General features: G+C 47.0%; 1 protein-coding gene across 1 annotated transcript in view; it reads right to left on the reverse strand.

Annotated features, from left to right (window-relative positions):
- Positions 1-14,048, reverse strand: part of LOC128455696 (anosmin-1) — a 42,039-nt gene that overhangs the window by 13,112 nt on the left and 14,879 nt on the right. The window contains exons 3-6 of the mRNA XM_053439468.1: positions 6,448-6,510; positions 5,840-6,062; positions 1,917-2,101; positions 1,491-1,620 (exon numbers count right to left, since the gene is read on the reverse strand). Of these exons, the coding sequence (XP_053295443.1) occupies positions 1,491-1,620; positions 1,917-2,101; positions 5,840-6,062; positions 6,448-6,510 (601 nt within the window). The remainder of the gene's footprint in view (positions 1-1,490; positions 1,621-1,916; positions 2,102-5,839; positions 6,063-6,447; positions 6,511-14,048) is intronic.

The following is a 14,048-nucleotide window of genomic DNA, read 5'->3' on the forward strand; positions in this document are numbered from 1 at the left end:
ATCAGATGATATGGCCGGGCTATATAAATAACAATGGTATGACCAAAAACGGCCAGGAGCTCATCAAGTCCATGACGGCTTCCATCAATCTATCAGCGGTCTGGCACTTATTGGTCTGATTGGAGATCAGTTTTCATCCCGATAGCAGAAACCTTCTCCCCACCTGGTATCTGGATCTGCCTGCCAGCCATCCACAAAACCCTTGGGAGCTAACGTATGACGAAGGATTGACAGGACAGGTCGACATTTGCACGTACACACGTACCGAGCTCTATACTTTCAGGATTTGGCACAGGTTTTAAGTATTTGGCAGAACATGCTTCATATTTAAGATCTCTGCCAGAGTTTCAGTGGTAAACAACTTTATCTTAATTTCGAAGTTTCTTGCAGCCTGGTGAAAAAATGTACAGTGGTCCATGTGTGGTGAATTCAAAGCTGCTACCTCGGCCATTTCAATTCTACAAGTTGCACGAATGGTTCTGCCTCCGATGTGAAAAAAAAAAAGCTCTGTATCTGATGCAATCTAGACAAAATATCATATTCCCAAACCTGTAATCCCTGGGAACCACATGACAGTTGGCCATAACTTTAACAAATGCCATCTGTGAGACAACACGTGTATTTAGCATCATTTAACACTGAAAATACAGGGAAGGCGAGCTGAGTGGTAACACAGGATGGCATCAGAGCTCACTCGCTAATCTGTGGCAGAGATCTGAAGCCTGCCTCGGTTACGTCACCCCCTCTCGAAGCAAGACAACACTTGCATTCATTTGAAACCTGCAATATCCTGACTAATTCAGACATATTACATTTTATACGAGTGTAAAGAGGGGGAAACCCCTTCCTTTGAAGACATAACCAAAGATCTGGTTGCACCACCGGGAAGAAATGCTCTGCTCACCCAGTCCCTCCTCGTTACTTGGACTCTACTCGGCATTGACAAAAAGAATTCTATTTAGTACAGTGAGTCAATGTGTGGGGAAGAAATAGTTATTCACAATTTAGCTGTGATAAAGTGATAAATGTGTATTTGGCTTTACCATAATCAGTTAGCCTCAGGTAAACAGAGCAGTGGGGGTGAACAGCTTCGAAGTGGAGCACACAAAAAGGTTGACAAGTCCTCTGTTCATGCTTAAAATATGTGTTTCAGCTCTCTAAAGAGGTGCAAAGTGAGCCAGGGGAATAAAAACTGACATTTCTGAACAACAAAATGCAAAATAAGCACGGATAAAATGCAAATGTATTATTCACCACCCAGAATTAAGTTTGAATTGACAGATAAGACGTCACATCAGGTCTAAAAACTCTTTGCCAAAGGCTCCACCTGTTCCAAGGTCTTAACCATAACAAATGGAGGGCAGTGGGTGTCAAACAGGATCTTACACACAAAGTAAGGCCACACACACACACTCACACACACACACACACACACACACACACAAACACACACACAGACACGCACGCATATGTACATAGCAGACACAGACCTCTGGAGGAGCGGAAGTGTTTGCTGGGCGCAGTGAAGCCGCGGGTCCCATGGACATTGACTGCAGCCACTCTGAACTGGTACCATCTGCTGGCTCTGATGTCGGCCAGTTGGACGCGCTCCTCTGTGGTCTGAGGGGACAGATGGGGAGGAGAGCAAACCACAGGGGTCAGGGTTCACGCAGGGTCACAGCCCCACGTGAGTGTGCCTCCACATCAGTCATCTGTGTGTTTCTCTCTGCCAGGACTTTCAAAGACACTGCGGCTGTGAGGAATGTGCAACCGCGTGCAACAGTCTGTCGGTGCAGTGCAGCACTTTCACAGCTGTAGCATGTGGCCCTGCTGCTGTGAGACAACTCCGATCAAAAGACTGACACATTTTGTTTATCTTACTGCTCTGCTACAGTGTTTTACATGTAGATTCCTACCTGTGCCACTGTGTCCCACTCGGTGGCATCGTCCTCGCTGGGATGGATGCCATAGTTCCAGCGGCGCTGCACCACATAGAGGACGGGCTCCACGGATATGTTAAACTTGGACGACCAGCGGATATCCAGCTGACCCGACGGCTGCTCCGAAAACACCAGCTCCTTCCTCGGCTTCAGTGGAACTCCTGAAAGTGCAGACGAGGAAGAGGATAGCGCGAAAGACCGTTAGCCACCGTACAAAGATTTTTTAGATGAACCACAACGTGACATTTGTTGTTTTCCTCTCAAGTGGGAAAGCAAAGTGGAAAGATAAAAGAAAGCATCCGTGTAGCGCAGATACAGGTTTTGAAAAATGAGACATGACCTCACCGCGATTTAATACATGTGGTGGGTCAACAGGATCATCAGCCTCCTGTGACAGTGTGATATTTCATGGCCGGAGCGATGTGTTTTATTAGCCGTGCTTCTACGTGATGATACACATAGTTTGCATTTAGGTATGTGCGATTGCATACATAACGTCTCTCGCTTTACCCTCTTGCACACGCAAAATACACAAGTGCAAAACACGTGCACGTATATGCTTAGTGCGTTTTGCACTTCAGCCTTTCAGTCGAGGTCGGCGTGGCCATGTGCAATAAATTAGAGATTTATTAAGTGCAGGTTCGGGCCAAACACTCAGCCAAGTCAGGCCCGACTCTCTCAAGTGAATTTATCGCAGTGGAGACGTAGTGAGTTGTTGATTGAGCGTCGGGTACAGTGATAATGAGATGGAGATTGGAAAAGTGAGTTTAGAAGTACAGGAGGAGGCTGAATACATCCCACAATTCTCAATAAATCGCCGCACACTTCAGACAATTACGCCGGGCCACTGTCGGCGCCGAGCAGCCCGCCATCGCTCAGTGTTTTATAAACTGCACCGACGCCGATCAAGGCTACTGCACGGCCTGTGGGTAAACATCATCAGGACCGCGTTGTGTATGCAGGGCACTTCAGCTCCTTATATCTCCATTCAGTCTCGGTGCACCGCGCGTGAACGTGATTGATTGACACATACAAGCTCCTGGAAGATGGAGGAGGGTCCTTGAGCCACATGCATACGGAGTCAGTGCTTTGTTGTGTCCCTCTGATAACAGCTTTCTGCATACAATGACCCCCAACAGCTGGGGGTCATTGTACTGCGGTTTCACAGCTCCGCAGCCGAGTGTGTGAGTGCGCGCGAACAAACGCTTCTCTGCGCAATAACGGACGACCAAGGTAACCGCAGCATTCCTCTTCCCCCCCTCTGTCTTAACTCATCTTCCCAGAGTCACACAAGTTCCCCTGCAACAACACAAATCACACGCACACACGCACAAACGCAAACGCACAGCCCCTCTTCGGCAATATGTGGCAGGGAAAAGAATACACTTTCCCTCAGCTCCCCCTGTCCAAGGAAAGCTTTCGGGGTGAGGTTCAGTCCAAGAATCATACAGTGCTCATTCTTCAATGGCCCCACGTTTACTCCCAGCCATGATGTAACTGCTGCTGAGGCACGATCGCGAGCGTGGCGTCCATTCATCTCTTAATCCCGCCAACAATTACACTCCAGGAATATAATTTTCAATACTCACGCACATACTGTCATACAACCGCTGCTCTAATTACAGTGGTTGAGGTAAACACTACAAATAGCACTTTAGGTAAACGGCGGATGACTGACAGACTAATTAACTGACTTGTTGTGACAGTGTGAATATCGTTGAATTTAATTTCCGACAGACGTTCAAATTGTTTCACATATTTTTTGTTTTCACTACCTCCTACAGCCACCACCGGCCCCCGGGTTCATTGTTTTCCACTGCTTTCGCAATAAAGTGCAGAATTGTGCAGAAAACATTTGTGAGAAGTTAAGTTTGCATCACATGTGGCACTTTTTCTTCCAAGGAATGGAGGCAACTATAGAGAGAAAGATGTGAAAATGAAAGACATGCGAGACCCTAATATAATAATGATGCATGCACATCTTTCTCTGTGGCTCACCTCCACAAACACATCTTTGAGACGACATTACCGAGCAGCGGATGATGGGTAACAGCGTCTCTTCTATCGATTCTATTGAAGCTCTGCAACTAAATAAAAGCCCTGTGGGGTCCAGATCACAGCAGTTTCCCTCCATCAGGGACACATGCACATGGGCCGGGCACCCCAACCTGAACATGCACACACACTCACGCACATCTGAGAGTGATCTCAGTGGGGGAAACGCTCCATTTCTCTCCGCTTGTGTTTGCTAATGGCTTCCAGCATCACAGCTCATCACGGCGAAGGCTACACACACACTTGGTGCACACATAGAAACAATTTCGCTCTTCAAACCATGAGCAACTAATTAGACCTTTAACACCGAGGACTGGGACAGGAATTCCATCTGGAGTTTCACCGACACGCTCGACCTGATTCAGGGTGAATGCAGCGCTGACGGCGACCCGTCACAAGCTCAAGGTTTGGACTAAATCGGCGAGTGGAGGCTGCTTGATTTGAAGGTCTCGCGGCGCCGAGAATGGTTTGCATTGAGTGGGCGGATTGACATTTTCAAGGTTACGCCCGCTTTCATCTTCCCCTCGATTAACGTGCTGTTCACCTTTAGAGCGTGGCATCCACCGTGACCTCCCTCAGGATCGTTCAGAATCTAACGTACATTAAAATACCAGCATGCTCTTCCACAAATCGCATGCTCTTGCCGCTGTTTGATAATTACAGTGTGCACAGTGAAACAGGCTTGGACTCACTGCAGAGTGTTTCAGCGCAGCTACAGTTTATCACTGCTGCACTTCAAAGCTCGATTTAGACTCAGTGCTCTCACTTCAGCATCTCCTCGACTTTGTTATGGCCCCGGGCGGCCAGCCATTGTGCGCTGATAGTGTATGTAATGCGGTTCCAAGCTCCCATCTCGAAGTTCAGGGGCACTCGGTTCTCTCACATAATGACTCGGCACCCTCAGACCGGCAGGCCGCCCTGGGCAGCGGCTATTAAACAGTTTTACTGGAGCAAAGATTCTTGAATACATCTGTGTCTGTGAAACTCTCGAGCTTATCCGGCAAATTCGGGACAGAGGATGTAATCAGATTTAAAACAGAAACAGCACTAGAGCGCTGTGTGGGTGAAGCGCAACACAGAAAGAAGGGATTCATTATGCTAAGCAGGTTGTTAAAAATTGTGCAAGACAATCTGCAATCTACGTCACTGCGATTTCAAATTAACATTTGATGAAGAGGGGTCGATTGGTGCAATGCTATTTATGAATATTATGCAAACTGCTAAACTTAATCACGTTAAAATCGTGACGTTTGTGTTGGACCGTCACCAGACATTAAACATCATTTATTCAATGGGGGAAAACAGAGAGGGAGGTGTATCCAGTATTCAGATGGTAAACTGTGTTCGTCTAATCCCTCCTGAAGACAGAGCGGGGCAATGATTCACTGAAAAGATGATTTGTTGGGTCTAGCAATCGGACACTTTTTACGTCACTGTTATCCAACATGTATGACGTAGGTTATCGTAACATTCAGTAAGTAACCACACAGTAGGACTCAGCAATTAACTGAAATCGACATTTATAACCTCTAACCGACTTAATCTTACTCATGGCAGTTAACCTCGGTTAATTATTTCCCCAATTCGTTGATTTACGAACTGTTGGGTTTCTGCTATATGTTCATTTTGTGCTCACTTGTTACTACACCCAAGACGTGCACAGCTGGGACATCCGATTTGAAATGACTGTGCTAGGGATTTGAAGTCATGTCACTCAGCCCTTACACACAGTAACGATGACTTCATTCCCAAAACAGTATAACTTTAAAGAACATTTTATTGGGGCAGAAAGTTTTTACTGTGACACAATAAAAACGTTGAGTGTAATCGCCCTTGAGCGTTACCTTTGTAGAGGTTTTTGGGCAGCTGGCAGGTGTGGCCGCAGCCGTTCGAGCAGCACTTTTTCACGCCCGAACATTCTCCATCCTCCTCGCAGCTCTCCACGCAGGCTGCCGCGAAGCCGCTGGCCTTCTCCGGGGCGGGACAGTCGCCCTGCTTCACGCCCTCCACCGACTTCAGGAACTCGCAGCTCGTGAGACACTCGTAGTGCTTCTTGGGAAAGAGAGGCTGCGGAGAGGGGGGACGGTGACAAGGAGGAGGAGGAGGCGGCGGAGGTGGAGGGAGGAAGGAAGGAAAAATACATGTCAGATGCTTTTTAAGACCAACCTGCCTGGCTGCAAACAGGCAGCTCTGTGCGCTAACAGGGATTGTCCTATTTACATTTCAGCTCATGACTCACTGGAGCGGTGAGCACATTGAGCAGCTTTGATTTATCCTCCTAGAGAGAGTGTGTGTGTGTGTGTGTGTGTGTGTGTGTGTGTCGTTACAGTGCAAAAAGAGTTACTTCACACTGCTCCTTAAGTTCCCCCCTTATTGAATTTTTCCACTAAGTCTGAGAGGCTCAAACACTCTCGAGTCTGAGGCAACCACGGTATTTGTGGTAGTGACATACCTCACATAAATCCTGGCACTGGTTTTCCTTCAGGTCCCAGGATTCCTTGCAGGGCTCCAGGCACTGTGAAAAGGAGAAGGGTGTCAGTTCTTCAAAGAGCAACGCACATGAAAGAACTGCTGCAGCGGAGATGGTGCTCTCTGAGCTGGAGCGCTGGCTGCCTGACAGGCACCGCAGTCAGCCACTTCCCCCCCCCCCACGTCCACAACAACCACTCACACTTTTGTTTTGTTTCAGATGCCCCCCCCCTTTACCGTCACGAACCATCCTCTACAAAAGCAAACACGGGGCACAGTGGTTGTCCATTATGAGCAGACAGGTACACACTTGCCTCCCTGTGTCTAGAAACCTATTGATGCTTTGCTTTTGCTTGGTGTGGGCCCTGAGATTCCTGCTCCATGCCTCAACACTGCTATCCTCCGATGCTCTCTGTGCCTCGTTCTCATCCTGCCCCTTCTCCTGCTCATGTCTGGGCCTGATACACTCTGGCACCGGCACTAAACACCCTTCTCTTAACCACGCCGAGCAGCGAGCGTTTAATAAATGATACACTTGGTTTAATGTTCTTGGGATTCCCTGTTTTTTCAAACACGTGGAACAGATTTACTGAATGCTTGGCACAGGCCCGGGATGAAAGAAAGCCCTCAGTGTGAGTGCAGCGCGGAGTCATTTCGCCAAACATAATGGGATGATAAAAAATGTTGAATGAAAGTTTTACCAATCGAGTCGAACTCCGCTCGCTTTAAATGCAGGAGCTCACCCTGAACGAATCACATTCGACAAAAAGACGGCGTAATGTAACACAAAAAAGTCCATGCATGTCCAATAGAATCAGGCATAGCTCTGCCACAGGGAAAGGGGAATGTGTCGGGATGGGGCTGAAATGAGCCGGGGTCTCGTGCGCTCCTGTTGCTGGCCACTGAGAGCGGGGTGCGAAAGAGAAGAGCAAGTTCACTCAAACAGACAAACCGCTGCCAGGCCGCTTCTGTGCTGCGATGGGAGCAGCCAAAACCACACCAACCAGAGACCTGCCAAAGTCACTTAGTCAGCTCCGTTTCTTTTAGACTCCTGCACCAGCTACAGCACTACGGCTACATCCGCACGACTACGTTTTCATTTGGAAACACAAACCCTGCTACAAATGTGCCTGGCGACTACACTTGAGAGTTTAAGAGCCGATAAAACAGAGAAGTTTGTAAACGCTGCCGGCCCCGGTTAGGGTTATTTTCACATATATGCTAATTCAAAATAGCAATCACTTTTTACAGTTCAATAAAGTTGAACTGAAGTTCGCCTCAGATGTATTCCGCTCATAATCACTCACTGATTGGCTCGTGTCATTTGCTGATTCATCATTCTGTCTTTGCATCACCTGCTTACATGCCCAGGAAACAAGAACTTATTCAAGCTTCTCGTTTGTGGGCTAGCTCTCTTTTCAGGCGTTTCAGTATGGACAAAGATAGATCGTTTTATTTTGAAAAATGTAGTAGAATGGATGTAGCCAATAAGATAAGTACACTAAGAGCACATTCATCTCCAGTCATTGTCTGGTACAGTCCACAATGCTGCTCAGTGAGAGGTAGTGACAAGGACAGAGCCGATATGGAGATCGGGCATCAGAGGAGCGCCGGTTTTGGCCAGAAGAAAATAAAAAAAAATATTATGCAAGGTGGAGTGGTTAAATGAGGGCGCCTACTGTAGTGTGTGTTCAACACAGAGCTGATGTAAGAGATTTCACATCTCAGTCAGGGGGCCAGAGCTGTATTTATGACTCTTTAATTCACTCATTAGACAGCTCTGTCATTATTATGCCATTGCCAGTGAAAAGTTTATTTGCTTTTTATGGAGTGCAGTGGACGGCCGCGTGATGAAACATAAACCTTGCTTCTGGAGGAACATGCTGCAATCACAACCGTAACACACGCCTGCCAGAGCCCAATTACACTCGGCTTATTCAGCTCGCTGCCGCTGCCCAGCCTCGTCTCCGGCAGCCGGGATCCCTGTGTGGACTCGGTGCTGAGTGTTTAACTGTCGGCTCAGAGAAGGGAGGAGGAGGAGGTTTGGAAAAGGGTATTTGCTTAATTACTTCGCGGCAGTATAGATATCACCACCGTGTTATAAAAAGTGAAGTGTCGGAGGACAAAATGGGACACCTCGGATGGGGGGGGCACGTAGCTGTGACAGATTAGAGCTCCGATAGAGACTAATGTACTTTCTACCGAGCTGATCAGGTGAAACCGCTAAGAAACACCTCGGAGATTTAAGATGACATACGAGCTCAATGTCCAAGTCGCGCCTCGTCGTAGAGAGGGCCTCTCCAGTTTCATCATCATCTGCTATTAATAATATCGTGACCTCACATCATTAATTCTGTTCTCAGTTGTGTCCACTGAGAGTAAAAGCTAAGGACGGGGATAGGCAGTAGCAGGGACCTTAGCACTGCGGCCTCACGAGAGCACCGTGCAGAAGCAACGGGGACTTGAGGCAGTAACTGTGCCGTGCACCAGTGTCTAAAGGACACTCTGCCAGTAGACGCACATGTTAAAGCCCCCAAATCCCTTCTACAAATCACTGAACATACACACATAAGCCCGGGGATCAAGCTCATTTTACTCATTGAAAGATCTTGTGTGCGCCGACTGAATGCATTCCAATGGCTTTCCCTGAGGACGAGTCTCTTTCTGGTTCAACACAATCACAACTGCACAAGTGAAAATAGAACCGGCGGTACCTCGAGATGCCGGGGCTTGCGTGCCAACCGGCATGAATTAACACAGCACACTGCGTACCAGGGACATTACCACACGGATCAGTACGCTGGCTGTGTGTTAAGTGTCGTCTCACCCTCGCGGCCCCAGATTCTGGGGGAGGAAGTTCCACCTGCCGCGGACTGCTGGAGGAGCAGTTGAAAAAAACACTATCACAAGAGTTGCTTTTGCTTAACGATCGGATATTTCGTAAGCGGCACTCTTAAGAAAACTCTGAGCGTTCTGTCGAGGCAGAGATAGTTCCCTGCAGGTGTGCTGAAACCTGACAATCTGTCATCGTCTCTCCCGAGCCACACCCACAACCTGACATTTAAGCGGGGAAGAGGAGGACCGACGACAGATGTCTTGCCAAAGCAAATAGGAGGACTGGATATAATTACAAAGGTGCTCCCATCAATCAAATCCCTGATTCCTATTAACACAGCCTGGCGCTCCGTCTAGAACCAAAGCACCGATGCTGCCAGAGACATGATCAGGAAAGGGCGATGGCATACTTTCTGAAAGCTTTTCTGAAATTGTATGTACACATGCAAGTACACACCCTTATCATCCAGAATCATGAAATTAGCCTTTGGCAGGCAACAATTATACCTATTAGGAGCTAATTGCGAGAAACTAAGAAAAGCAAAACCACATCCAAACCATACAACTTACTGCATGAGTAAATTGTACAACATTTTTTAAATAATCAATGGGAACAAGTGAGGGGACATCCACAGCATAACAGCGAATACAGGTGCTTTAAAGCCCTCTAACATTTGCACATCTATGTTAGTAAACCATTTTTTAGACATTACTGCCACAAAATGTCTGCACGAGACAAGACAAGAAGATTGTGAGTTTTGCTGCAGAAATCTGTTTTTTTCTTCACAACACATTGACTCTGACGTTGGCCCTTCACATCAAAAGGTCTTGTATCTCTTCGTCTTTCCAATTTGACGTCTTCGTCTGCATCACCTCATTTTCAACCCGAGATAATTGTATATTTGTATTTTGGGTTTTTTTCACTTTTGTGTCCGTTGCACGTTAGAAACATCATCAACAAGCCCAATCGCTTGCTGTGAATTCTGTATCCTCCCATGGGCTCACTGACACATTTTCCTGGGGGTCTGGCAGGAAAAGGTCCGGAACAACTGATCCTGACATCTGCGTTCTCACGTACAGCCCCTTTGTATCATTACGCAGAAAATGTTCGGACTTCACTTCAAGTCTGAAAGCAGCTTATCTGACTTCCAAGAACTAGGCTGGGAAACACACCCACCCTGGAACGGTGGTAGAGAAAGTGGAGTAGAGAACATAATTGAGCTGGACAGTGTATCGGCAGGGTTTGGGTGCCAATGTCTGGGTCTCCCTCAAGCGAATCTCCCATGCTGGTAACACAGCTACCATCTGTTTGAATAGCATAATGCATCTAATTATCCTCCGTGATGTTAACATATTTCTTGGCAAATCCCGCCTTGAAAAAGACTCAAATTCTTTTGCTCCGTGATATAAACAAGCAGCAAAGGGGTCGTTTCTATGGCCTCGGATCTGTTAGTCTCAACAAAAAGCGGCTGATTTCCCCTTTGTCCTCTTATCTTCCAGCCCAATAGTGACACATTCTGCATGGGTAAGTAGGAACATCCATAGCACTCTTTCACTCCCCATTTCACGCCGTAATAAAACGCAGCAGTTGTTACTCTGGGGCACCCTGAAAGGCTTTCTGTGGGGGCCGATGAGAGAGTCGCGGGCTGAATGGCGGCCAACGCCACAGCCCATCTTCAGTTTGTCATGGCTGGGGACGGGGCTTGGGGACGGGGGCGGGGGGTGATGCTGGGGGAGGAAGAGGGAAGTGGTGAGGCGGGGGGGGGGCTGTGCATAAAACAGCCTTTCTCCATCATAGGAGCGTGGTTATTTCCGCCTATCGTAAAAAAGGCTAACTGCCTCTGAGTGAGTGGTTGGAACAACATAAACTATGAAAAAGTGCGTCGATAAAATGTCATGCAATTGTTTATTCTGTGAGTTAATGAAGCATGAAGTGCTACCAGTCAGGATCCCCCCCCCCGGGCTCAATAATACACGCTGTGTACAAAATAAAAGAAAGGGCCGTAATTCATGCTGATAACAGATGACATTACCCCATACTGCCCGAACATATTTCTACAGTCACGGACGTCTATGACTGATACTGTTGTTATGTAAATTAATTTTTGACAGACACAAAACATGTGGGTACCTGTGCCTATTCTCTGCATCTACGCAGTCTGCTGAAACGTGGCCGTCCCTAGTGCGTTCTCCTCCTCATTCTCTCGAGCTCAAGAGATGACATCTGGGAGCAGAAATTCATCGATGGCGTCCCTGACGGTGGGCGTGAAGCTCGAGCGGTGCCGACAGATATTTACAAGGTGCCTTTGCTGGCCCTCGAGACGGACCCGCAGCTTTCGGCTCCTCTGGGAGACAGATATGAAAGGATCTGTGTTGTTGATCACCCACATTGTAAATCTCACCCCCCCCCGTCTCATTGAGTTATGGCGACTTTCTGCTGCCCTGGCGCTTTTCGCACTCCCGGTGACCGGACTCAATTATTCCAGCTGCTCTCTGCTCAGATCTATCGACCCATCCGGGAGCGAGTCGTTTCAGGGCTCCGCTCCCTTCTCTATTAAAACCGGCACTTACTCCCAGTATTCACTCTCTATTTCACTTTTGTTCAGGCTATCGTCGCCGCTCCACATCCAAACTTTCTCCTCGCCTCTTATCTCCTCTCCGCTCCCATTTCTTCGACCCTGCCTCTCCTTCCCTCCCTCACTGTCAGACCGTGTCGTCTCTAATCCAGATCCATTTTGAAACTCATCTTTTCCCTCTGTTTTGGCTTTCTGTCCGCGCTAAGCCGGCGTGTTCATGCTCAGAGAGTGGACGCTTTCCAAAACGCCTTCCAAAGTAGATACATTTGAAAACAGCGGGCTCACGTTGCAGCGCGGACAAAGAATGAGCTTTTTTATCATGTGATAAATCTTTCACAAACACAGCCAAGGCGCTCTCGCTCGCCAGCGGTGTTACGTGGCCATGTTTCTGTGGTTTCCCAACGTCTTCCTGTGACCCCCCCGCGTGTGGTCACAGCTGATAGAAAACCAATGCAACGCAGGTGATGCCACTGACACATGTTTTGTCGACAGGATTTGAGTTCACTGTTTTTTACGCAAGAAATTCGAATTTAGTCGGAGTGAAAGAAAAGGTGGAGCTGAGTTACTAAAGCAAACATCAGCACCACCATGACCGACTGTACGGAAGCGATCACACCCCACACACACATCTGATGTTTTATCAAACAAGATTTTTTTCCCCGGTGCTGCCTCTCATCTTTTGTTCTGATGATTCAACAGGGAGAGTTTCATGTCTCTTTGAAGTTGTGCCACCGCTCCCCAGCACAGTCTGCCCAAAATAAACACTTCAGTTACACAACACAGGGAATTTATGACCTTCAAATCAAACTCATTTATTCATCTAGACTGTTTGTGCATTTGATGTAGCAGAATTATTATTACTGATAAACATATGTCATATATAACTGATGTTAATACAACACAAAAGTATGTAAGTGACCATGATGTGTTTTGGCCTTATGAGACATCAAATAAACAAAAAGGAAGTACGGCACGATCAGACATGAGCTGAACTGCGGACATTTTCCTGAAATGATCTGGAGGGGCTGTATGTGAGTCAGTTGCTCTGGATGTTTTCCAGAACTTGTCCTGCCGGCCTCCCAGTTAAATGCCCGAAAAACGTCCCAGTGACCCCACGTGAGAAAACGGCAGGAAAATGTCACAGAAAGCTTTGGGCGCGAAACATAAAAACGCAGATGAAGATGACAACTTGGAAAGGCGACGTGATTCGAGAGGTTTGGTGATAAACTGCTGTAAACAAAAACACAGTATTTCCCCAAAAGAATTTATACATCATGTCCCGTCTTCTGGATGCTCTACCCAGACGCCACTCCTTGCGGAATATTCAAGAAATTTCCTGCTATTTCATTTGACTATGTGAAAAGCAAACTCTATAATATGTCTGGACCCAATTCGCCGGCGATTTTCAGGGGTTCATGTCAAAAACAGCTCAAATTCTTATAGTGCTGCACCTGATGATTATTTGTCACTATCTCATATCCTGCTGATTAGTTTTTCAATTGCTCATTTCTTCTGTAAACGTAAAAATATTGAATGTGTTGTAATTTTCCAGCGCCCAAGGGGATAATTTTTGACTCCTTGCTTCAAATTGAATTGATCGGCCATGTATTCACAACAACCCCTATTTCTTCAGTGTGGTAGACGGCTGAACCATTAAACCTGAAAGAGGAAGGAAAATCTGAGAATTTCTATCCTTTTCAAATTAATTGTGAATGGCCACTAACGTTTTGAGAAGAATCTGAAAACACAGATGAATGAAAAACCTTTTGAATTTTTCCACAGCAAAGTGGACGTGTCTCGGCACCCTCTGTCTGTCCAGCCCTCACTATCCTCGGTGGTTTCCTGTTTTCTGCCTCATTCTCATTCGGGGCACATGCTCTTCTCCAAACTGCTTCACACATCCACAGCCGGCTGGATTTCAAACCAAATCCATAACCCTTCAAAGTCTATTATTTTAGACTAAAAATGTGTAACATGCCTAAAACCCTCATAGCTGCTTTGCAGTTGATTCCCACGGAGACCTTCATTGCAGGTTAAACAGGATGAAATAAATTTGATCAAGTGTCGGAGTGGGTGTAAAAGCATATGCTAGCTAGTCTTTCCAATGGGCCATTAAGTTCTGAAGGATTGTAAAAAATATAGCGAGTAAATCAGGAAAGCAATATCCCCCCCA

This window comes from Pleuronectes platessa, chromosome 14 (genome assembly GCF_947347685.1).
Source record: "Pleuronectes platessa chromosome 14, fPlePla1.1, whole genome shotgun sequence".
Lineage (NCBI taxonomy): Eukaryota > Metazoa > Chordata > Actinopteri > Pleuronectiformes > Pleuronectidae > Pleuronectes > Pleuronectes platessa.